This window comes from Haliotis cracherodii, unplaced genomic scaffold, assembly GCF_022045235.1.
Source record: "Haliotis cracherodii isolate W230 unplaced genomic scaffold, xgHalCrac1.p SCAF_11, whole genome shotgun sequence".
Taxonomy (NCBI): Eukaryota; Metazoa; Mollusca; class Gastropoda; order Lepetellida; family Haliotidae; genus Haliotis; species Haliotis cracherodii.
Window position 1 is genome coordinate 15718305 of NW_027266266.1, and position 27019 is coordinate 15745323.

Genomic DNA, 27019 nt, shown 5'->3' on the forward strand with positions numbered 1-27019 from the left:
TGTTAATAAATTATTTGTTTCTCGTGCATTTTTCAAAATCAAAAGGGTACAGATTGAGGATTTTTTTTTTTTTATTTAGGTTACGAATCTCACAATCTAACATTGATTTAATGTACCACTTAATGTATTTTGGCCAAGACAGAAGAAAAAGAAAATTAACTTGAAAAACTAATTTCTTTACAGTGATTAAAAATAATTATAAATAAATCGAGCAGGGGATTGTCGTCATGAGAAACAAGAAATGCAATTCCCCGAGCCTCTTGTCATCATTGCACAACTCAAACTGTTGTCTGTGGGAGTGTCAACGACACAGAGAGTTGAGTTGAACGCCGCTTTTTAACATTATTCAAGTTATATCATGGCGTGTCAGCTTAATGTGGGGGAAAGCCAGAAGAGATGCAGGTCTGAGACGTTTACTGCTTCGATGAAACCCACGAACACGGGGATGGCGCTAACAAACCTAGAAACATAATCGGGGCGAACCGGGATTCGAACCCACAATCATAGGTTTCTGGCGAATCGCGGCGCCTTAGACGACTGGCCCATCCGTGCCCCCTTCGCCCATGTGAAACGGTGCAGTCGGTAATATTCCACATATAATTCAGTTGTCAAAGATACACCTAAGTACATCAACAAACACAAATAAGTCCCAATTGCTTAAAATTAATATGAGAATTTAAATAATGACGACTGTATTGTACCTTCTGAAAATATACAGTGATCATTACAAATGTCAATCGTTCATCCGGCCCGTGAAGATCCGGGGTAGAATAGGTCATCAGCAACCCATTCTTGCCGTAAAAGGTAACTAAGCTTGTCGTAAGAGGCGACTAACGGGATCGGGTGGTCAGGCTCGGTGACTTGGTTGATGCATGTCATCGGTCCCAATTGCGTGGATCGATGCTCATGTTGTCAATAACTGGATTGTCTGGTCCAGACTCGATTATTTACAGACCGCCGTCATATAGCTGGAATATTAGTGAGTGCGGCGTTACACAACAAACCAAACCAAAAGACCAATCGTTCATCCTGAATTTTGTTTATTCAGAATAGTGTTCATCCTGAAATTTGTTAATCAGGAAGACATCACTGGACGTCTCAGATAACCTTTAGGATTAGCATGTTCCTGTCAGACATCCTTGTCATTTTGTACATAACATGTATGATAGCATTACTCAACATTGCATTTGTAACATATATATTTATTTATTATATCGTTCATTGTTATCAGATACCCTTTTGTATTTTGTCTTTGCAACATGTAGATACATGAATGTTGAACGGTGCTGTCATCAGTACTTACAGATTTTTGTTTTGTTCGTTTGTTATTTAACGCCACACTCAGCGATATTCCAGCTATATGGCGGTGGTCTGTCAATAATCCACTGATTGAAATCATGAGCATGGGATACGTAACCGGTATACGATGACATGCACCAACTAAGTCAGCGTGCCTGACCACCCGATAACGTTGGTGGTGGGGTTAACGCCGCTTTTAACAGTATTCCAGTTATATCGCGGCGTGTCAGCTTAATGTGGGAGGAAAGCCCGAAGTGATGCAGGTCTCGGACCTTTACCACTTCGGTGAAATCCACGAGCACGGGTATGGTGCTGACAAACCTAGAAACATAATTGGGGCGAACCGGGATTCGAACCCACAATTATAGATTTCTGGCGTGCCCAAGGGTCGCATCTCTGCACAGCGAATCACGGCGCCTTAGACGACTGGGCCAACCGTGTGCCCCCCCTGACATTTTGAGGCATGGACAATTCTTGATAGTATTAAATAATACTTTATGAAACGATAACATTGAGGATTCATCACACACACAACATCAAGTCATAACATCCCAGCAGATATATGACTTTGACTACATTCGTTCACAACATGAAATGGTTATAACCCCACGTTAGTCTCCGGTCAAAATGAAAACCAACTCCCATACATTTTCTGTTTCTGTGTTAGCTCTCTTTTTGTGGGAATTTTACGTAGGGTTATCATTGCAACAAAATGGCATTGAAAATACTTATTACATTTTTCCTTTGGTAACCAATATCTTTTCACTCATCTTTTCATCACTCTATTGGTTTTTTTCCAAAATGAGCTAACATTTTGAGATTAGAAAAATTAATAATAACGTTTTAGATGTACATAAGTGTCGTAACTAAATGAATGACTCGGAAAGTAAATTAGGTCGTAATTGTGTTTCGGAAATAAGCTCCATTGAACGCACTCAAACTTAATTGGGTATTTACGCATGCTTTTTTTATACATTTGAGTTTTTCATTAAATGCATGCGTTTCTGTACTCAAGTTACTCAGTGATTGGGTATTTATTATTTTTTATATTATTATTTAAAAAAAAAAAAATTTTTTTGGGGGGGGGTGTGGATATGTAGCTCTGTAAATCTGTGAAAAAGTCGTAATCATAACATTGAAAAGCACAGGCTAGTAACACTACAAATTTATATCAAATGTATACCAGGGAATCCCTGTCCGACGCACACGAATCCTCACAAACCAATCACGGGTGTCCACCATTGTGTTTGCGTAATAACCTCTGAGGAAGACCTCGTGAGTTACGTAGCAGATGAAGTATGGACGTATGGGCGTAGTGTTTCAAAGGTCCAAAGTCAAGAATTGAAACTTCATTATGGATGACCTACAACCTCCTGATCAGTGGTTAGGCACTCTTACAAGTACTCCACATTACTGGTCGAAGACATGTGGTTCATTCCAAGCACAGGAGTAGGTATCTAAAAATAGGCCCTCATGCATATTCATGACCATCTCTACACGCGAGCTCGTGAATATGCATGGACTCCTGTGTTCCAAGGTACCATGTCAGAAAATATTACCGAAACATATATATTGTAGGAGCGCTTCTATAGGCTGTCGTAACGCACTTGTTTCGACAGTTCATAAAACACCCCTCACATTTTATAATTTTAAAATAAATCCGTGTCTCCATTTCACATCAAATGGATTTTCAATATCGAAGACGCACAACGAGTAATCTTGATTGCATAAAGCTTGCTTTGCTTCTATCTGCAGTCGTGATGGTGATCTGTACATGGACGACCCTTTCTAAAACCGGGTTATAGCTAAAACGGCACCTCGGCATAACGTCACCGGGCCAAAACGTCACCTCGCCTCAAAACTGCACCTTAACATTCACGGTCCTTAAAATTTCTGTCAGGGCGAACAATGAAGATGACAACTAAAATTGGTTGGTTTGTTGTTTAACGCCGCACTCAGCAATATTCCAGCTATATGACGGCGGTCTGTGAATAATCGAGTCTGGACCAGGCCATCCAGTGATTGATATCATGAGCATCGATCCAAGCAATTGGGATCGATGACATGCATCAAACTAAGTCAGCGAGCCTGACCACACGATCCCGTTAGTCGCCTCTTACGACAAGCACAGTCGCCTTTTACGGCAAGCATGGGTTGCTGAAGACCTATTCTACCCCGAATCTTCACGGGTCGACAACTAAGAAGAACTGTGAAGAACTGTATGTATATATGTGAATATATGTAGTCATCTGTGACTAACTGGAAAACTGTAAACACATCAAATAACATGTAAATACATCAAATAGCACGAAATAAATCATATATACTACTACATAAATCGCCAAATGCGGTGCCGTTTTCTCCAGAGAAACCTGTGTCGCCTGGACCCACTGCATGTGCAGGGCCCACTTGCACAAAGCGATCTTAGCGCTAAGATATTCGTAACTCCCATATTTTAACATAGGCTTACGATAGTCGTAGCGCTAAGATCGCTTTGTGCATGTGGGCCCAGCTGCACCCTCTAAAACCTGAAAACTTGTGGGAGAAGCCTATTCTTCTCAAGACAAAAATCCAGTATATTTGTGACCATAATTTTCATAATTTTGCATAGATTAGACGTGAGTGAAATATTTGTCTAATGTCTAAATGATGAAGGTTCAGTTGAATCTTTCCCTGGTTGGGTACTGGACTCGATGAAGATTTCAGTTTTTGTAGAATTAACTCCCTTGGCTCGTTAACTGCAAACTCAATGCAGCGCGTTAAATCTTCGTCGGTGTGAGGAGATACCGCCACTTCCGCTTATAAACACCATCAAATTTACTTTGTTTGAATGTGAATTTTATCACATCAATTCAATTGACAATCAGCGATGCTGTCGAGGTCTGTACGAGCTGAAACTCGAAGTCGAGCTAAAGAGGATATCAAGAGAGTTATTAATGCTATAGATAAAGTTAGAAAATGGTGAGTATGACTTTACCGGTGGCATTTTACAGGGTTTCTCGATCTATGGATTGAGGTCCAACAAAAGCCACAGATTTGGTCAGGACAGTACAATGAAATCTGTGTATTGTAATTCGACCTGAATGCATTCCGGTTGTTTCCTTTTATCTACATCTTTCTATGAGACAGCCATAAGAGCCCATTAAGCCCCATAGTTATGGCTGACACTGTTACAGTGAGTGAGGCAGATCAAACGTTAAAACGTCAGATAATACTAAAACTTACTATGCAGGGTTAGAAACTAACAGTTTTTATCCACTAGTCCTTATAATGATAACATATAGCAAAACCCTTAAAATATGCCAATTCCTACTAGTCCTTAGGATACCTTTACTATTGGGCAGTTTGGGAAGGACTACAGGACTAGTGCCAATCTCTAACGCCGCTATGTATTCTCAGCAATGTTTGAGATAATTTTAAAACCCAAGAACACAGTCGGGCAGGTGACTGTTAAGTGTTGCCTGCTGATCTTCAAAAAGTTACCTGCCCACATAGAGGCATTATGAATACTGAAAAATCGCAGAAACTAATAGAAATCATGTCTTGATTCTGTTGAAATAATGCAAACAATTACTTGAGAATTTACAAGAAGTTATAATAAGACTGAATATGTAAGTAGTCTGCAAATTACATTATCTGCCAGACAATCGGGTAGGTGGAGGAAAATTTCATGCAGCCCGACAGGGCAGGCAGTTATTCTGGGCACATTTTTTGGACACTGATTATTAGACACATCAACTGACCCCTTAATTTTAGATTTGAAGATTTGGTTACAGCTCCACCTATCAAAGTTTAGCCCTATTATGGTGTGGGTGGGTGAGAAGAGGGGTGCTGGGATTTTGGATAAAGACTTCTGCGATTGATCTAACAAGTTTTATCCACTTGCCCATGTAATGACATCATATATCATGTATGTAGCAAAACCCTTAACAATGACAAATTTTCTACTACCGGTAGTCCTTATAATGCCTTAACTACTGGGCAGATTGGCAAGTATAGAACTAGTTCCAATTTCTATCACTGTGACTTGATATTTTTTTCAGCTACACTTACATCTGAGAAAACATATCTCTACAACATGTACAACAATGTATTTTTTATGGCAGACAGTTTCTACTTTTTTCAACCGTCAAAAGCATATATTGTTTCAAGCATTTGTTTTAAGATATATTTTTATATATTTTTGTAGTAAACAAAGTCTCTTAAAAATAGTCATGATCCAGATGCATTTTAAAATCATTGGGTATCAGTAATTCTATCATGTATTCAAATTTCTGTTACCCACTAGTTTTTACACATGTGGGTATTTAAGTTAAATATTTAAAAACAATATTCATCTTGTCCCTGCAAACTGGTGCCGTGTGGGTTCGAGAGCTTTATAGGACTCAAAAATACCATGATACTTCCAGAAGAAAGTGTGATAGCAAATGATCGTGATGTAACTGTCATCGTGGAGTTTATAATCGTGGGAATGCCCGTTTATAATTTCAAAATAAGTTGCTGATTTGCTAATCGAATACGCAGGGTTACTTCACAATATTTTGATGATACTCACAAGTTTTATTTTTGTAGCTTATCTGTAATGTAAGTTGCATATTTGATACGCTTGGATTTTATTTTATTGCGTATTTCTGCATTTCTGATGCGTAATTTACGCAGATACGCAACTTATCTGGAGCTCTGGATCCTAATCTTTTCATTCAGTACAGAAGTATGGCATTGCAACATGCACAGAGGTACGAGAAATACAAATAACATGAACATGAGTTCACTTGTCATGTCATTGAAATATATGTCTATTTTTAAATTAAGTTTGTCGTGTTTATGTATCATAGTACATGAGGAACTGATCATTCTTTTATGCTTAGTGTAGCAATATTGTCTTTTTCAGGGAGAAGAAATGGGTGACAATTGGCGACACCACCATGAGGATATATAAATGGGTACCAGGTAGGACATTTCTGCAATGGCATTTTTTTCCAAAGAATCGGGGGCACGGGTGGCCCAGTCGTCTAAGGCGCCGCCATTCGCTGTGCAGAGTTGCATCCCCTGGACACGCCAGAAACCTATGATTGTGGGTTTGAAACCCGGTTCACCCTGTTTCTAGGTTTGTCAGCACCATACCAAAGTGGTAAACGTCTGAGACTTGCATCACTTTAGGCTTTCCTCCCACATTAAGCTGATACACCATGATATAACTGGAAATACTGTTAAAAGCGGTGTTAAACCCAACTCACTCACTCACTCACTCCAAAGAAGCACCTGATTGCTCAAACTTGGGAGTCAGCTGTAAAACTTAGGCGCCACCTGATCATGCTTGACCAGAATACTAAAAGAATACTAATTCAACATTAGATGTTGGTTAATATTGTGATTATTTAACTGTACAATATGTACCGTATTCAAAGTAATAAGCGCCCCACTCTAAAAAGCGTCCAAGGCGATAATTGCTAATATATTTGCTATTGAACAATCCCAATTAGCACCCCTTCTGATTGATCAATGTATACAAGACTTATTTATTCATGTATAATACGCACTCGTGTGTTATATGCACCCTCAGTTTTGGGCAATTAAATTCTTGAAAAATATATCTGTCGTATATAACATTTCATGCTGTCAGCATAAACCACGAAATTTATCTTTCAACTCTGTATTTTTTTCAGCAAAAAAATATTCAAATAAGAGCCCCCTATTTCTAATTTTGAGAGCGCCCTGGGCGCTTATTACGTCGTATACGGTATATTCAAGATAGACACAATTTTATGGATAACAATTTCTTTAATTTCTTTTCTGTTAATACTGTAAAAAGTGACATTTCGGTATAGATCCTTATACCATTGTCAAGCAAGACTGAATGAGGGACGTAGTACAGAATATATATAGTAGGTGGAGGATTAACACAGAGCTCCAGATAAGCTTTTGGTGTTGTGGGTATTTTACCCATGCATTTTAAAATCATTGGGTATCAGTAATTCTAGGTGCGTATTCAAATTTCTGTTACCCACTAGTTTTTACACAGGTGGGTATTTAAGTTAAATATTTAAAAACACTATTCATCTAGTCCCTGCAAACTGGTGTCGTGTGGGTTCGAGAGCTTTGTAGGACTCAAAAATACCACCATACTTCCACAAGAAAGTGCGATGGCAAATGATCATGATGAGTTTGGCAAGGTTGACGGAATGCCAACTTATAATTTCAATATAAGTTGCTCATTTGCTAAACAAATACGCAGGGTTACTTCACAATATTTTGATGATACGCACAAGTTTTATTTTTGTAGCGTATCTGTAATGTTCGTTGCGTATTTGATACGCTTGGATTATATTTTACTGCGTATTTCTGCATTTCTGATGCGTATTTCACGCAGATACGCAGCTTATCTGGAGCTCTGATTAACAGTAACAACAATTGCATACATGAGTGGGATAACATGAGTGAGTGTGGACAACAGAAGCATGATACTGTCACAACACGATGGACAGAGAACAAGTAATGCCTATCAAACAATTTATTGCGTTTATTGGTTCAAAACACATTGCCGGTACGTAAATTCTGTGTCTATCACTAGTTTGACGTTTACCTGTATCCCTGTTGTTTTTCAATCCATCAACTTGATCAATAAAAGAAGCATTCCCTGCCTCATCCAGATTATTCGGGTAGCCTTGTGCTTAAAGCGTTGGCTTGTCACGCCGAAGACCCGGGTTCGATTCCTGACATGGGGACAATGTGTGAAGCCCATTTCTGGTGTCCCCCGCCATGAAATTGCTGGAATATTGCTAAAAACGGCATAAAACCATACTCACTCACTCACTCATCCAGATTATACAAATGTTTCGTGTAAATTCGTTGACTTGTCATACCAGACAGGTCCATACACCACATTTATTACTGTTTGTTCTCTCTAGTTTAAGGTGAATGCTTGTCGTCAGAGACGACTAACAGGATTGGGTGATCTGACTTGGTTCATGCATGTCATCATATCCCAGTTGTGTAGATCAATTAATCACCTGTCTCTCTGGTCTAGCTTTGATTATTTTCAGACTGCTGTCATATAGCTGGAATATTGCTGATGTTGTCGTTCGAGAAAGAAAACCCAATTAACCTTTGTTTATAATTGTTACCTTTGCTAACTGGTTGATGGCAGATATCTTGGCTCTGGAGGTCTTTGACTAGTGCTGTAACCATGGTAACGATACGGCGATACAATATTGTATCTCGATACAGAATAATAACAGAAACTATTTAACAACCAGCTTCGCAGATTTTCTAGTATTTCTCTGTTGGCTGTAAATGGCATAACATTCACAGAGCCCTCGAGTCTATATGTTTCTGCCCTACAATATCCTAACTTCGATCTTTTGAAATTTAAAAACAAATGGTTAAGGGTTGTGATTCACCTGCAAAAAGCAAGAAAAAAGAATATCAACTTATGAAATACAAGTACTGTTTCAGGATATGAATTGTATCGCATCCATAGCATCGGGATATATAACATATTGCAACATCACCATATTGTAAAACCTCTACTTTTGATGAAATAGATCTTGTTTTGGCAATATGTGTAGACCACGTAGATCACCCACAATCTTTTGACACTTGTACTTGGTTCCCCTCCCACCCCCCATCAATAATGATGTTGGTAATCAGTGCATAAACATTGCTTTTTCATTATAACAACAATGCTGTAGACAAATGGTAGAGAATGTGAAAATATTATTGCACATGTTCTTCGCATAGATATTTAGATTTTTTAGCTTGAATCATATGGATAATAACAATAATAATTTGTTACACATGTATTATTATGAGATAAGAATCCTAGTTGCCATGGTTACCTGTTGACTCATTAAGGGATGTTGTCATATATGTATCTATGGTAACTGATCAAGATATTTCTGTAATTTCAGTGGCTAACCAAGGATCCCCTCAAGTAAGTATAAGCTACCTCATCCCTGTGAAGATCCGGGTTAGAATTGGTCTTCGACAACCATGCTTGTCGTAAGGGGCGACATACTGGTGGTGGTGAGCCATGCTGACTTGGTTGATGCATGTCATCATAATCCAATTAATCAATACTCACGATGTCAATCACAGGATTGTCTGGTCCAGACTAGATTTTTTTTAACAGGCAACCATCATATAGCTTGAATATTGATGAGGGCTACATTAAACAACAAAGAAACAAACAAACTAGCTATGTCAACAATGTTATTGCATTATTAGTCAAAGTGAAACTTGCGTGATGTGATAATGCAAATGTTGGAACTTCTCTCCCTTGGGTGTTCCATGTGTTCAGGAACGTCTCCATGGTCCAGTGGTAGAACGTCCGCCTAGAGAGAGGAAGGTCGGGGGTTCGATCCCTGGTCACCTAATACCAAAAGAAGTTAAAAGATGGTACTTCTTACCCTGCTTCGCCTTGGCATTAAGGGCTAAAACAAGGACTGGTGGGGTACTCATGTTAAACTGCTGCATGGTATCTCAGTGAGCTAGTGCTATAAATCAGCATCAGTCCGGACCAGTACAAGCAGCCACAGGTCGCTATACAAGTGCAATAATCCTGGACGTGTCGTTAAATGCTGTTTCACATCATCATGTTTTCAGATAAATTTGAATGTATTTGTTTCTGGGCCATGTGACTCCTAAAGAGGATGAGTCAGCACATCATCAATTCCTTTCTTTGGTTTTCATCAGATATTGACCAGTAAACATGGTACCAAAATGGCTTGGACTGATCAAATCAAGGGCCATTTGTTCCTGTGTCAGTTAGAAATATGGAATGCCTTTCCTGGTTCGCAATTCCTTGTCTTTTAATGACAATGGCACGGTTAAAATCATAATGGCATGATTAAAATATTTTTCCCAGTGCCTAAAAGGCACACTTATAAATAATGTTTTTTAAACTTCAGTACCTTGTGACAATGGTTGTCACATAAAGCAGGGACGGTCGGGTAGCCTAGTGGTTAAAGCGTTCGCTCGTAACGCCGAAGACCTGGGTTCGATTCCCGACATGGTACGATGTGTGAAGCCCATTTCTGGTGTCCCCTGCCGTGATGTTGCTGGAATATTGCTAAAAGCGGCGTTAAACCATATTCACTCACTCCCTCACTCACTGTTACATGAAGCCAGTGATGAGGGTACGTTCACACAAGTAACCATGACAAACACATGCAAAATGATGCCCATGTGAACATGCTTAATGCTCATCATGATACTCAAATTAGGGTATCCACAGGACAACCTGGACCTGTGGTTTGTCACATGATATGTTTTTTGATGACAAACATTATCTAGAACTCTATGGTTACACTACAGGTCACTAATGATCACATTTCTTTCTGACGATGCACACATTCCTTCTGACTTTATATGTTTGTATAAACATAAGACTTCGGTCAACTTCAGTGTAAGCATGACCAGATCGTTTTATACATGTATCTAATTACATTTTGCCAAGAGTACGGTCAAACGTTTCTCAATCTCTAGAGACCTACAATGGGTAGCCGGGTAGGATCGGGTAATACGGGTGGGTACCTGGGTTGGTTCGGGTAATAGGGGGTCGAGTATCCGGGGAGGGTTGGGTAACGGCTGGGTACCCTGGTTGGTTCAGGTAATAGGGGGTCGGGTATCCAGGTAGGGTTGGGTACCCAGGTTTGTTTGGGTAATAGGGGGTCAGGTATCCAGGTAGGGTTGGGTACCCGGGTTGGTTTGGGTAATAGGGGGTCAGGTATCCAGGTAGGGTTGGGTAATAAGGGTGGGTACCCAGGTTGGTTTGGGTAATAGAGGGTCAGGTATCCAGGTAGGGTTGGGTACCCAGGTTGGTTTGGGTAATAGAGGGTCAGGTATCCAGGTAGGGTTGGGTAATAAGGGTGGGTACCCAGGTTGGTTTGGGTAATAGAGGGTCAGGTATCCAGGTAGGGTTGGGTACCCAGGTTGGTTTGGGTAATAGGGGGTCAGGTATCCAGGTAGGGTTGGGTGACAGGGGTGTGGGTACCCAGGTTGGTTTGGGTAATGGGCAGTGGGTACCCTGGTAGGGTTGGGTGATAGGGGTGGGTACCGGGGTAGAAAATATGGACTCATCCCAGCCGTAAATTCCATTCCAACAAGATGTGTGGATGTGATGTGTTTGTGTTCCAGTCGTCTCGGTCAGCCCAGAAGGGTTTGTTTAAACAGAAGGGAGGCAAGTCTGTCGGAGACAAGGAGAACATGAAAGAATTGTCTAACGGTAAAACACTGTGTGCTTACGTCTGCTTGTATACTTGTAATCATAATGACTTGATAGCGTTATCTTCATCATAGGGTACACTTGCATTATACTGGATGCCATGTTTCCATTCTCCTCTTTCAGAAACAGATATTTGGAAAATAGTTTGCCAATCCTCAAAATTAACAGTAAATTATTAGCCATTTCATAGAAATTAAAATTTGAAATTCAATTTATACATTAGTGGTAATAAGATGCAAATAGAAGTTTTATAATGGCGTGTGACCGCCTATCATTTATATAAGTCAGGAGGAACATTTTGTTCTACGATGCTCAAGTAATATATTTTCTGAACTTTATAATAGATGTGAATACACAATGCTTTTTTAGAAAGAGGTCATATGTAACAAATGTTCTATTTGGGATAACACTTTCTTAATAAATTCCAAATTCTAGTACTTTTTTGGGTTGAGTCTCGTCCAGGATTGGAACCGATACTCTCAGATGAGGCACCTAATTGCCAGCACACAAAGTCAGTGATCTAATCAACTTCGTAATAGACGATGACATTTAGTAATCTAAATAATGTAAGACTTTATTCAAATCCATATGGTTGAACCTGTGATAAAATGGCCTCTTTTTCATTATTGTTTGCATATAATTGTAGTCACATAAAACATTTGTAAGAACTTCTTTTTGGTGAGCTACAGAATTGTTTTCTTTGAATTGTGTTTTTATTACTAGGCATGGCCAATTTTGATCTGTTTATAGAAGTCCTGTACCAACATGACGTAGGAAGTGACATACTCCGGGTATACTGTATTCAACGTAATAAACACCCAGGGCACTCTCAGAATTAGAAATAAGGGGGCTCTTATTAGAATATAATTTTGGTGAGAGAAAAAAACCAGAGTTGAAAGATCGTAAATTTCGTGGTTTATGATGACAGCCTGAAACATTTACATACAACAAATAAATTTTTCCAGAATTTAATTGCCCATAATTAAGGGTGCACATAACACTTGAGTGTGTAGTATAAGCGAATAAATAAGTCTTGTGTACATTGATCAATCAGAAGGGGTGATAATTGGGATTGTTCACAAGACAATATATTACCAAATATTGCCGTGAGGCCAATCCAGAAAAAAACTGGCCATGTCATAATAAGAATGTTTTTAAAAAAAAAAAATAATAATGATGATATTAAATATGTTTTTTCAGTTTTTTTCATTGTGAATTATTACTGTATTCACTTCATATACTATGATATACATGGGGGTGTCAGGATTCACGATGAGTCAATGAATCGCAAGTTTCCACCTCACGTTGTGATGAACCTTCATCTATCAGTTCATATTTTTATTCTGTATTGATTTTCAAGACATGAAACTTTTAGGGATAACAACATAAAACGTATCATATCTTTGTCGTCGTCCACTTTCAAAATTCCCATCAAAGACATAATGTTTACAATATCTAATCAGGCTAGCATTTACCTACTGTCTGTCATGAAACAAAATTTTAATTTAGATTACATGCTACCTTTACAACGATCCTGAATAAGCCAACGAGCTCTTGCCAACCAGGGCCCACTAGCACTAAGTGATCTTAGCGCTACAATGATCGTAACTCCAATACTCCATCATAGACTTAAGATAGTCATACTGCTAAGATCACTTTGTGCACATTGGCCCAGATTGCATAGAAATGGATTAGTTCATGCAAAACCAGTGCAAATTAAGTATAGCGATGCGTAGCATGACTCTAGTATCTATAAGATAGGTGTATCGTGACACCCCTAATATAATTCTTTGTATATTCAATGTTTACATGCTTTCTGCGGGATCTGCATTATACATCATAATACATGTTACTTTCTACAGCATTATCTTAGTATTTACCATGGAAAGGCCCCATTCCATACCCCTACCACCCTAATCTAATGCCTTGATGGCAGAAGAATTACGATGACCGTAGCTATTCCATGACTTTGTGTAAAGGGGTTGTGCTAATTGTGTTTAATATGTCTTAATGATTAATTAGAATGATATCCCCATTGCTGTTTAGTCTACCCGTACCTACTGTGATGGCATCTGTCTGCTTGCCCGGACCCTGTTGTGTGTGTATGCTAATTGGTTGCTGCCATTTTATTTATTTCTCCCAGATTCCTCCTCTCAGTTTAGTAACCATGGTAACCACCTGCCTAAGGGCGGGACTCCATCGTCCAAGAGTCGTAGCTCTAGTAAGTCGGCCCCCGCGGTCAGTGGGCGGGGTCACCAGTTGGGTCCCGCGTCATCCTCGTCCTCGTCATCTGCTGATAAGCCAGTTCTCGCTAAAAGTCAATCTAGTCTAGGTTTGCTTTTCTGTTCTGCCTCTTTTGTTGCATCCAATCACAATGTTCTGCTTCTGTTTACACCAGTGTTCGAAACTAAGGAGGAATCACTCGGGGTCCTTGTTGTGAGCAGTGTTTGCATTTACGGCGTCCCATTTACAGAAATATATTCTAACTAAATGGGACGCAAAAAAAGAAACCTACGTGTTTATCATTTTGAAAAAAAGTTTACTGTACGCATAACTTAATGTTTTTTTGTTTCGAGTTTCTCTCACCTCCCCAAATCCATGTGATCCACATGAAAACAGACACTTAAAAATTTCAACCAGACACTTTATTTGTGCTCAGAATGGCAGCTTAAAATTCACAAATTCACCATTCGTGCCTACAGTGATTGCGGGTAACGCGTCCAGGGGGACCCCATTTTTTTAGAGTCCAATGCAAACACTGGTAAGCAATGTCCAGAACAAAACTTGGAGGTCCATAGGTTAATCTCAAGGACCTTGGATCACCTTAGTTTCGAACACTGCACTTGCTGTGAGGTCACATGGACATGCCTGAGTTTGACTATACTGATGGTAAGAAGTATGGGAACATCTTACAATGGATATAAGGAGTTAGTGCAAAGTGCTGTGTGTACTATGAGGAAATTTGGTATTTTTCAGAATCTAGTGAACATATCAAATACAAATGTGTCACTCAGAGACAGTAAACTCCAACCTGCAATATTTCTTCTGTTCCCATATTTAATTCCATCAGTGTAATTGTTATGTATTGTTGGTTATGGAGAGGTATCTATCAAGATAGTTGGATTAATGATTGAAACTTGACTGAAAGATCCTTGACACTTGAATCATGGGTCTTTAATAGATAGATACTTGACAGATAGATACTTGAGTGTTGGACCCTTCACTGATAGATCCTTGACTGATAGATCCTGGACTAATGGATCCTTGACTGACAAATCATTGACTGATGGCTCCTAGACTGATAAATCCTTGACTGACAAATCCTAGACTGATGGATCCTTAACTGACATATCCTTGACTGATGGCTCCTAGACTGATAAATCCTTGACTGATAATAGATCTTTGACTGATTGATAGATCCTTGACTGATAGATCCTTGATTGACAGATCCTTGACTGATAGATCCTTGATTGATAGATCCTTGATTGACAGATCCTTGATTGACAGATCCTTGACTGATAGATCCTTGATTGTCAGATCCTTGACTGATAGATCCTTGACTCTTCCTGCACCTGCATGTTCTACCTCCTTGCTGTTTCTGTGTTGAATGTGTGTCCTATAGTGTTTGTTGTTGGGTAGAGGCTCAGCCTGGTGTGTACTGTTTCTCCATGCGGCGTGCATGCTGGGCCCAAAGAGATTCAGTCTCATTTCAATCAGATCTATTGCTCCAATATGACACCTCTCTGCATGAAGATCTGAGATGCCTCCATAGAAGATCGTGTCAGGTGAATTATCTTATCAGCCAACCAGTGCAAAGGATTCTAAATTCTTGGTATAAGTCAGTTAAGCTTTCAAACAAGCATATCTGACGTCTGTATCTCTAAAACAAATAAAATTGGGGAGTCCTGACTGCCCAAAATAAAGCTGCACGGCTATATTGTTGTGGATATACTATACACCCTGTAGTTTCTGACGGGCGTGTCATCCCTAAGGGAATACGATCGAAAGAATATTTGTGTTTGAGTAGATTTTCATTTGTACAATAGAGCTGGTAAAGAATGAAGTTGAAATGTTTTAGAAAGCTGGCATCTGATTGGCTCAAGAGTCCATGTATGCTTCAATATCATTGGACGGTCCCAGTTCTCTCCAGGTTCATCTGACACGACATTCTATGGAGATGTTCGTAGATCTGGACTCAGAGAGGTATAGTACCCGAGTACAAGATCAGATCGGCATAAGATTGGAGGAGATTTTTTGACATTGTGGACCTTGTGGGACATCTCAGTTGTGGCCAGCAAATTAATCTGTAGCTAACTATTTACGCATCACATTTTGTATGGATTTCTGTGATATGCACACATGTTCAGGGAATGAGTATGGCTTGAAGATATGCATGTTTAATGTAACTCATGGGCACTGATATGACAGACAATTTTACATGTCGTATGATTTGAAATTCTCTTTTTTTTAATTTGGTCAGTACTGTCAGTGACGTACAAAGAATACAAAACATGCTAGATTCTGAAAAGTTTTCTTTTTTCTTAGAGAAAAGCTAAAATCAAACCAAGAAGGGAAAAAAATATCAATAAGAGGCAAATTCCAATATCAATAAAATATGAAGAAAAATGTTATATTGTTTATTCACCATTTTCACAAGTATTCATTTTTGATGTGAAAGAAATAAAAAAAAATAATCAATCAAATCAAAGGGAGGTAATCCTGATTAGCTGCCATCTTTTTTTTTGATGCACAGAAGACTTTAGAGGCTGCAACCATCACTGACCCTGTTAGGAACTGAATTGGTCCCCAGTACCAAGTTTGCCATAAGAGCTGACTAAAATTTGATTGTGTGATAATATGTAACCATGGTAACCTAAATAATGAACTAATAGTGCATCATACTCAAAAGTGGCATCAACCACTGGTTTGTCTAGCACAGGGCCCTGTTCCACAAACAATCTTAGCGCTAAGACAATCGTTAGTCTATGTTAAAGTATTGAAATTATGATCTTCTTAGTGCTAGGTAGACTTAACATCTAGTCTCTGAAATGAACAGGCGGTCGGGTAGCCTCATGGTTAAAGCGTTCGCTCAGCACGGCGAAAACCCGGGTTCCATTCCCGACATGGGTACAATGTGTGAAGCCCATATCCGTGTCTCCCGCCGTGATATTGCTGGAATATTGCTAAAAGCGGCATAAAATCATACTCACACACTCACTCTGAAATGAACATATTTTACGGGTACAAACAGTCGTTAAGTTATAGGTATGAAATATAATAAAAAAGAGCCCAGAGACTCTTCATTTTCAGCAGTCAACTAGACTTGCTGAATATTATAGACTTGTATGGGCTGTATTTGATATATTTGTTTCAGGGCCTGCATGACAGACATAGACCCTGATATACATAGGCCACCATAATATAGCTGACATACGCTGTTGACTACGGCATAAAACACCATTCAATTGACTTATGAGCCAAGCTGTATATTCAGGGATGTGAGCAGGTTTTCCCCCCCAAAAAGAGGAAAAGTCTAGGGGGGTCTGGGGGCATGCCCTCCCCCCCCGAAATTTTTTAAACATTTGATTGCATTTTAAGGAATTTCCTGCAGTTTGGACAACATTCACACAGAGAAATGTAATAAGCCAATGGCCAAAGTCAATAAGTCAAATAAACAAGATGGCAGATGCAGTAAAATTTAGAAGTTAAATCAGTACTTTTAAAAAATCGGGCATAGCTTCCGCGCACCTGGTTTCCCGCCAGGTCTGGGAGCAATACTGCCATAAACTTCCAACCCCCATCCCCCAGACACAAGGACAACTGTCACAAGCGTGCAATGTCTGACCCTTTCCCCATGTTGAAGCATATTGAAAAAAAACTTACCTTGTACTTACCTTTTGATGAAAAAAACAAAACTCCATTGCAAACATAAGACACTAATACAACATATATCCCTATGTTATGGGGTTTTGGACGCTGAAGAAACATTCATAGTTTTCTCGCTAATCACATGAACAACTGTAAAACATCTCATTCACTTACAGGCTAAAAGACAACTTTATCTTAAAAACAAGCCATCAGCTGACTCTGAATATTTACAATTTCTGTGTGACGCCGCACCCCACGTTATAGTGCAAGTATTCGTGATGGAAAACGTATGATGTCCGAAAACCTATGCTGGTAAAAGCCCTGATCGAAAACAGGATAATCCGCGATGGTTGTCCGGTTTTCGATCATATTTTTCGGAGTGTTTTTTTTTATAATTTTTTATTTAATTTTTACGCGGAAGATGATTTTTTCCGAGGACTACTGTTTTAAAAACGTGATTTTCCGCGTTTCAGCGGAGATTTCACATCCCTGTATATTACTGGCTACAGATTAACACCCCATTCAGCCACTCCCATATGCATGGTACTAGTACTAATACGTGTTGTGTTGTTGAACACCCCAAGCGTGTGTCCCACCTTTCCCAGCATGCATCACTGTCCTGAGCTTGTATGATACACTGTTGATGTGAGCACAGTTATCTCCCTTGCCAGGGATGTTGTCCATGATTAGTGGTGTTGATAGAAATAGGATGTTTATGGCTGTTACTAATGTTATTATTCATGGTGAGGGCTAATAAGTTTAGAAAGAGTTTCAGCATGATGTGTTGGGAATGGTTTAAATCTGTGATTCTTTCTTGATACAATAGAATGAAAATTGATAGATATGATTATTACCATGTGTCTATTTGCAAGGTAAATGTGGAAAACGAAATATATACTCGATTCTCATGCCTCCTTCAGCTGAAAAAACACTCCTAAAAACTAAAAAGGCATAAAAGTCAATGCTTTTATCATCTGTTTATATTTTTCCCCCTTATTCAAGCGATTTTAATTTAAGACAAATGTTTTTAACAAACAATGCCTCAACATAATTTTATTATTGCATTTTATAATTTTGACCCTGGTAGAATTTGATTGAAATCAATATGCGAAAATTTTATGCTTTTTAGTACTTTTCAGAGATAGTTTACCATTGTAAACGATGTGACGACTAGTCGAATTCAAGTTTAAAGGGGTGTCTTCTTATATTTCCAACCTGGCAGAGCTATTGTGTTCACACGGGTGTTCACAGGGGTGTTCACACATATATATACTTCAACGTGTGTAACTCTGTTGTCTGTGTTGACACAAATGTTTGCTACACCGTGTGTAACATGCTTGTTTGTGGACCACTGGCACCCAATGATATACATGTACCTGCCCAGCCATACAGTCAGTCAGTCCAGTAGGAGGACACATGCTTGTTAATCATTTGCTTTAATTTGCATGTTAAGATAAATATTCTATTTAGTTACTGAGCTTGATATACATAGTAGAGCATCACTTACTGATCAGATAATGTGCATGATTCATTACAGTAAATGCCTGGAGAGTTAGTGTAGGCTGAAGAATAAATGATGTCACAAGTTCACAAATTCCTTTCCAACCATTTTGAATTGAAGGGATGTATCTTCGCCTGCCCATTGATCAGTCTGTAGCCCGATGTTTGCAGAAAATGTCCGTACAAATTCCCAAATTGGTGTTAAAATTTCCAAATATTTCCCAATTTACTAATGACATGGATTTGTAGTGAATCGAATTTCACTGACAACAGGACCAATGAAGAGGAAGTGGCCTTAGTGAGTGATTGAGTGAGTTTGGTTTTACGCCGCTTTTAGCAATATTCCAGCAATATCACGGCGGGGGACACCAGAAATGGGCTTCACACATTGTACCCATGTCGGGATTCGAACCCAGGTCTTCGGCGTGACGAGCGAACGCTTTAAGCACTAGGCTACCTGACCGCCCCCATACTGCTAAGTTTGACATTACTGCAATTATGCAATGTCAAAGTACAATATTAAATATTTCTGGATTTAAGAAAGTAGCAAATTTATGTTAAAAATTCCAAATTTTAAATGTTTTTGTTTTTTTAATTGACCCCAAAGGGCATTGTAGGAACTCTCTTAGATAAATCCCTGAAAAATCTTGCAAATGTTTTGTCAGCTTTGTGAATTGTGAACTTGTGACAGTGCTTTGAGTCATGTTATTCCCTAGTGTTTTACCCTGTCTCTTCCTGGTCTGTAGGAACTTGGCTTTTACTGTAGTTTATTTACTTGAGTCTATGTAGGTACACTGATGATTTAGGACGAAGGACTTGAAGCTAGGTGAACGGTTTGACAGTGTGCTGGATGTTGGTTGTGTATTTCAGCTTCCGCCATGTTTGGTGAGGACAGCACCCAGCAGTCCTTCAATGACAGTGAGAACATGAATGAGGACTCCAACATGTCCTTCCCGGATCATTCTGTCCCGGACTTTTCCCAGGACAGCAATGATGTGGATCCCGATCTCAGAGTGGGGTTGTGTAAGTGTGCTCTAGGTCCAGATCTGAGAGTGGGGTTGTGTAAGGTTGCTCCAGGTCCAGATCTGAGAGTGGGGTTGTGTAAGGTTGCTCCAGGTCCAGATCTGAGAGTGGGGTTGTGTAAGTGTGCTGTAGGTCCAGATCTGAGAGTGGGGTTGTGTAAGTGTGCTCTAGGTCCAGATCTCAGATTGAGCTTGTGTTGGTGTGCTCTAGGTCCAGATCCCAGAGTGGGGTTGTGTAAGTGTGCTCTAGATCCAGATCTCAGATTGGGGTTGTGTTAGTGTGCTCCAGGTCCAGATCTCAGATTGGGGTTGTGTTAGTGTGCTCTAGGTCCAGATCTCAGAGTGGGGTTGTGTTAGTGTGCTCTAGGTCCGGATCTCAGAGTGGGGTTGTGTAAGTGTGCTCTAGGTCCAGATCTCAGAGTTGGGTTGTGTAAGTGTGCTGTAGGTCCAGATCTGAGAGTGGGGTTGTGTAAGTGTGCTGTAGGTCCAGATCTGAGAGTGGGGTTGTGTAAGTGTGCTGTAGGTCCAGATCTGAGAGTGGGGTTGTGTAAGTGTGCTCTAGGTCCAGATCCCAGAGTGGGGTTGTGTAAGTGTGCTCTAGGTCCAGATCTCAGATTGGGGTTGTGTTAGTGTGCTCCAGGTCCAGATCTCAGAGTGGGGTTGTGTTAGTGTGCTCCAGGTCCAGATCTCAGAGTGGGGTTGTGTTAGTGTGCTCTAGGTCCAGATATAAGAGTGGGGTTGTGTTAGTGTGCTCTAGGTCCGGATCTTAGAGTGGGGTTGTGTAAGTGTGCTCTAGGTCCAGATCTCAGAGTTGGGTTGTGTAAGTGTGCTGTAGGTCCAGATCTCAGATTGGGGTTATGTAAGTGTGCTCTAGGTCCAGATCTCAGATTGGGGTTGTGTTAGTGTGCTCTAGGTCCAGATCTCAGAGTGGGGTTGTGTTAGTGTGCTCCAGGTCCAGATCTCAGATTGGGGTTGTGTTAGTGTGCTCTAGGTCCAGATCTCAGAGTGGGGTTGTGTTAGTGTGCTCCAGGTCCAGATCTCAGAGTGGGGTTGTGTAAGTGTGGTCTAGGTCCAGATATAAGAGTGGGGTTGTGTAAGTGTGCTGTAGGTCCAGATCTCAGAGTGGGGTTGTGTAAGTGTGGTCTAGGTCCAGATCCCAGAGTGGGGTTGTGTAAGTGTGCTGTAGGTCCAGATCTCAGAGTGGGGTTGTGTAAGTGTGGTCTCGGTCCAGATCTCAGAGTGGGGTTGTGTAAGTGTGGTCCAGGTCCAGATCTGAGAGTGGGGTTGTGTAAGTGTGCTCTAGGTCCAGATCTCAGAGTGGGGTTGTGTAAGTGTGCTCTAGGTCCAGATCTCAGATTGGGGTTGTGTAAGTGTGCTCTAGGTGCAGATCTCAGATTGGGGTTATGTAAGTGTGTTTAAGTCCAGATCCCAGAGTGGGGTTGTGTAAGTGTGCTCTAGGTGCAGATCTCAGATTGGGGTTATGTAAGTGTGTTTAAGTCCAGATCCCAGAGTGGGGTTGTGTAAGTGTGCTCTAGGTGCAGATCTCAGATTGGGGTTATGTAAGTGTGTTTAAGTCCAGATCCCAGAGTGGGGTTGTGTAAGTGCGCTTTAAGTCCAGATCCCAGAGTGGGGTTGTGTAAGTGTGCTCAAGGTCCAGATCCCAGATTGGGCTTGTGTAAGTGTGCTCTAGGTCCAGATCTCAGAGTTGGGTTGTGTAAGTGTGCTCTAGGTCCAGATCTCAGATTGAGCTTGTGTAAGTGTGCTCTAGGTTCAGATCTCAGATTGGGGTTATGTAAGTGTGCTTTAAGTCCAGATCCCAGACTGGGGTTGTGTAAGTACGCTTAAAGTCCAGATCTCAGATTGGGGTTGTGTATGAGTGCTCTCCTTCATAGGAGTATGTATATGGTGTAATTCAACATGTTAAGAAAGAAAGAAGCTCACACAGCAATTTTCTTCTTATGCAGAAACTTATAATATCCTGTAGGACATTAATTAGAATAATATTTGTCCCAGAAACCTACAAAATATGAAGTTAAATCCAAATGGAGCCCAGAGCAATGCTTAATTTTGAGCTGCAGCAGTCTAGACTTGCCAAATCATTCTAGACTTGATTTCAATTTATATTTTATTTTTTGTATTATTCATGCAATATGGTAATAATAGATAGATTCTATTGTAAACAATGATCACTTTTAATATATTCTTATGGGTCTGGGAGACATAGTGGACAATAAAATGGTGTGAGGCAGGGGTGTTCGGTTTGTGGTGGGTAGGAATGAAAAGCTGATAGTTATTTTTTTATTTCGGCATCAATATCTTTACAGTGGTTCCTGTTGACTTAATACATATGTTCTCTTTTTCCTATATCAGCCATGAGCCTGAGCCGAGACGAGGACAAGTCACTGAAAGGAGATGAAACTAACGGTAGGTGTTGGGAAAATAGTATATCTCACAATATTCCATTTAAACATGCAATGCACAGCAACTGTACTTGGCCACACAGTAGTGAGTTTTCAGCATTTTCAACATTCAGAATATGTGATGAAATGTTTTTAGGTTTTGTTGGATTGGATGAGAAGAAATATAAGACAAAAATCTTTTTAAAAAGTAGCCACAGTAACTGTTTGACTTCAGACATAATAAACAAATTTTATATTTGGAATAACACTTTCTTAGAAAAGTACAGATTCTAGTCCTTTGGGTTGAGTCTCATCTTGGATTCGAACCCACACTGACAGAATGTAGCACCTAATCGCCAGCACACAAAGTTCATTGATCTAACCCTCTCAGCCACTGAGGCTTCCACAATAATGAAAGTCCAGCAACTGGTGGTCTAGATCACGTACTTTGTGTACCCCTCTGAGCTATGAATACACAGTGCTTTTTAGAAAGTAAGACATAATAGTTGAATGCATTGTATACTACTGAAAAATAGTTAAGGACCACCTGATTCTTTCTTATTACTATAGTTAATCAGTCAAGATCGCCCAACTGAGCAGAAAAACCAGCATAGTAATAACATCATATATTAAAGTCAAAGGTGAGAATAAGGGGGGGGCACGGCTAGCTGAGTCGTCTAAGGCACCGCATTTCGCTGTGCAGAGTTGCGTCCCTTGGACACACCAGAAACCTATGATTGTGGGTTCGAATCCTGGTTCGCCCCGATTATGTTTCTAGGTTTGTCAGCACCATACCCGTGCTTGTGGGTTTCACTGAAGTGGTAAACGTCTGCGACCAGCATCACTTCACAATCCTCCCACATTAAGCTGACGCGCTGCGATATAACTGGAATACTGTTAAAAGCGGCGTTAAACCCGACTCACTCTCTTAAAGGGGAGAATAAGATTTCCCAGTCTGACGTCACACAAGCCCTATTTCACGGTTTATATGCAGTGTTTGAAATAAAATTGCCAGGCTGCCAGATTCTTTCATATTGCTATAGTTATAAGTTAATCTGTCATTGTATCAATCAAGTGATCCCTAACCCTGTAGTTAGTATATATATATATGGTCTCTGGTCCCATATGAAGACTACAAATCCTTCTCTGACAGAAATAAGTTCATGTAAACATGGTATACATTAATGCAAAAGTATTGAAAGCCTTAAACAGAATTTGCTGACCAACAAAAATGTATTTCCAATTCAGTGACTAACAATCAGTTGTGTTGATGACAGCGTCTTTAGGTACACTGTTGTGATTAGAAAGTTGTCAGCCATACAGTTTCTTGTAATTAACTTCATAAACAAATAAGAAATGTTGAACTTCACAACAGTTCCCATCATGCCTTTGGTATTCAGTTAGTGAGTGAAAGAATATTTTTATAAACTGTTCAAAATAAGCGCCTGCCCATAGGCTCATAGCAGGTAAGTCTTGTGTTGGGCTGGTTGTTTCAAATCTGTATGGGTCCTTGCAGTAAATTTATGTGTTAATTTATTCAGTTTTAAATATGAGGCCCTGTGGATCCTGATGGCTGGCATTTTTTTAGATATTTTAAACACTGCATATTAACCGTGAAATAGGGCTTGTGTTGTCTCAGACTGGGAAGTCTTATTTTCACCTTTGACTATAATATATGATATTATTTGGATGCTGTGGGAGATCTCGCTGACCGGAATATGGACCGGTGCCATGATGTCATATTTGAAGATGGAATGGGTGGATGCAATCTCATTAAAATCAGGGCCCACTTGCACAAGAGGATCTTAGCGCTAAGATGATCGTAACTAGCATACTTTAACATGGGCTTACAATAGTCGTAGCACTAAGATCGCTTTGTGCAAGGGAGCCCAGATCTTGGTCCTCGCTACCACTACTCTAAGATCTAAACACATCTTATTACAAGTCACATGTGAACTTTGACGGACCAATGAAATGACAGGAATTTAACACTGGCCAGGCAGAAAACAACTTCAAGCACTGCATATCAACTGTTAATTAGGGCTTGTGTTGTCTCAGACTGGGAAATCTTATTCTCACCTTTGACTATAATATGTGATATTATTAGAATGTTGTTTTTTCTGCTGTATTGGGTGATCATGTGACAAAGGACAAATTAACTATTAACACACAAGAAAGTGGTCAAATGTAACAAATGTTACATTTGGGATGACACTTTCTTAGTAAAGTACAGATTCTAGTACTTTGGGGGGTCGAGTCGAAACCAGGATGCAAACCCACACTGCCAAAGTGAGGCACCTAATCGCCAGCACACAAAGTCAGCAATCTTATCCACTCAGCCGCCAAGACTTCCACAAAAATGAAATTCCGACAACTGGTAGTCTAGATCACATATTTTGTGTACCCCTCTGACAAGTATAAATTATCACGGACCCAATGGCCGAAAGCTATGAACACACAATGCTATTTAGAAAGTGGTCAAATGTTACAAATGTTATATTTGGGATACACAAAGTATGCGATCCAGACTATCAGTTGTCAGACTTTCATTTTTTGGTGCTTCACTCTGGCAGTGTGGGCTCCAATTCCGGATGGGACTCAACCCCCAAAAGTACTAGAATCTGTACTTTACTAAGAAAGTGTCATTCTAACATTTTTTAAATTGGCTATTCTCACAAATTTTATTGAGTGTATCATGTGGCATCTAGATAAGTAAAAAAGTTATCACCAGCTGGTTACTGGCAGGGAATGCGAGTCTCCAGCTTGGTCTTCCTGCGTCTGCTCTAGAATGGAGGCCATTTTGTAAAGATTGTGTGTCCTGTGTCACATGATTAACAGTTAGAATTCTTCATGCTGAAACCGCCTCCGTGGTCTAGTAGTAGAGCGTCCGCCCGGAGAGCGGAAGGTCTGGGGTTCGATCCCCGCCCGCGTCATACCAAAAGACGTTAAAAGATGGTACTTGTTATTACCCTGTCTGGCGCTCGGCATTAAGGGGCTAAAACAAGGACTGGTCGGCTCGGAGTCAGTATACTGAGTGGGGTATTCATGTTAAACTGGTATGGTATCTCAGTGAGCTAGCACTATAAATCGGCATCAGTCTGGACTAGTACAAGCAGCCACACAAACACTTACACATACATGCACGTCGCTATATAAGTGCAATAATCTTGGACGCGACGTTAAACCCAATTTCACCTCAACTCACCTCACTCACTTACTCCATGTTTATTCCATCACAGATTCAGAACCCCCAGTGTTGGAGCCTGAACTCGACCAGCCTCCCAGCAAGCGCTCCCGCTCAGACACGCCCACTGCCAGCTGATGACGTCATCGCTAGTCATGTCATTGTGTATTGCATTGTCATTGTCATGTGACGGTTTGGGGATCAATGTCAGTACACTGGTAACAGTGTTCAGGGTGCCGTTGTACAAAACAACCTTAGCGCTAGGACTGTCGTAAGTCTATGTTAAGGTATGGGAGTTACGATCACCTTAGCGCTAAGATTGCTTTGTAGGTTGGACTAGGTTGAAACTGGACAAGTCACAGTAATGTCGGCAACAAGCTCCCATAGTATGCTGTAACGAATCTCCATGCATCGGACACTTTTACTCTTTTACCTATGTTCATCAGTCTGGCTTTGCTGGCTAGATTCCGACTTTAGACTGTCATTGTCACACCTGAATAAATGAGGTTAGTTTTGTATGTACCTGTGACTGTCAGGTGAATCATTGGGGGTAGTTTTGTATGTACCTGTGACTGTCAGGCCAGGTGTGTCATCTGGATCAATGGGGTAGTTTTGTATGTACCTGTGACTGTCAGGCCAGGTGTGACAGGTGAATCAGGGGGGGTAGTTTAGTATGTACCTGAGACTGTCGGGCCTGGTGTGACAGGTGAATCAGTGGGGGTAGTTTTGTATGTATCTGTGACTGTCAGGCCTGGTGTGACAGGTGAATCATTGGGGGTAGTTTTGTATGTATCTCTGACTGTCAGGCCTGGTGTGACAGGTGAATCAGTGGGGGTAGTTTTGTATGTACCTGTGACTGTCAGGCCAGGTGTGACAGGTGAATCAGTGGGGGTAGTTTTGTATGTACCTGTGACTGTCAGGCCTGGTGTGACAGGTGAATCAGTGGGGGTAGTTTTGTATGTACCTGTGACTGTCAGGCCAGGTGTGACAGGTGAATCAGTGGGGGTAGTTTAGTATGTATCTCTGACTGTCAGGCCTGGTGTGACAGGTGAATCAGTGGGGGTAGTTTTGTATGTACCTGTGACTGTCAGGCCTGGTGTGACAGGTGAATCAGTGGGGGTAGTTTTGTATGTACCTGTGACTGTCAGGCCTGGTGTGACAGGTGAATCAGTGGGGGTAGTTTTGTATGTATCTCTGACTGTCAGGCCTGGTGTGACAGGTGAATCATTGGGGGTAGTTTTGTATGTACCTGAGACTGTCAGGCCAGGTGTGTCATCTGGATCAATGGGTTAGTTTTGTATGTACCTGTGACTGTCAGGCCAGGTGTGACAGGTGAATCAGTGGGGGTAGTTTTGTATGTATCTGTGACTGTCAGGCCAGGTGTGACAGGTGAATCATTGGGGGTAGTTTTGTATGTACCTGTGACTGTCAGGCCAGGTGTGACAGGTGAATCAGTGGGGGTAGTTTTGTATGCACCTAGGCAGGTAGTTTTGTATGTACCTGTGACTGTCAGGCCAGGTGT

General features: G+C 40.5%; 1 protein-coding gene across 4 annotated transcripts; it reads left to right on the forward strand.

The window, feature by feature from the left end:
* Nucleotides 1–4100: 4100 nt before the first annotated feature.
* LOC139456262 (B-cell CLL/lymphoma 7 protein family member A-like) lies at nt 4101–26955 on the forward strand. Of its 4 annotated transcripts, none has more exons than XR_011652524.1 (8): nt 4101–4260; nt 6191–6249; nt 9210–9232; nt 11437–11524; nt 19763–19915; nt 22285–22338; nt 25553–26764; nt 26821–26955. XR_011652524.1 is itself a non-coding variant. In XM_071237882.1 (8 exons), the coding sequence occupies exons 1-8, from the start codon at nt 4169–4171 to the stop codon at nt 25633–25635; spliced, it is 741 nt and encodes a 246-aa protein (XP_071093983.1). In that variant the 5' UTR covers nt 4101–4168; the 3' UTR covers nt 25636–26955. The 4 variants fall into 4 exon arrangements, 2 of the variants coding, with proteins under 2 accessions (XP_071093983.1, XP_071093981.1); XR_011652523.1 differs by having other exon boundaries at nt 25553–26076; nt 26261–26955; XM_071237882.1 differs by adding an exon at nt 13668–13856 and having other exon boundaries at nt 25553–26955.
* The last annotated feature ends 64 nt before the right edge of the window (nt 26956–27019 follow it).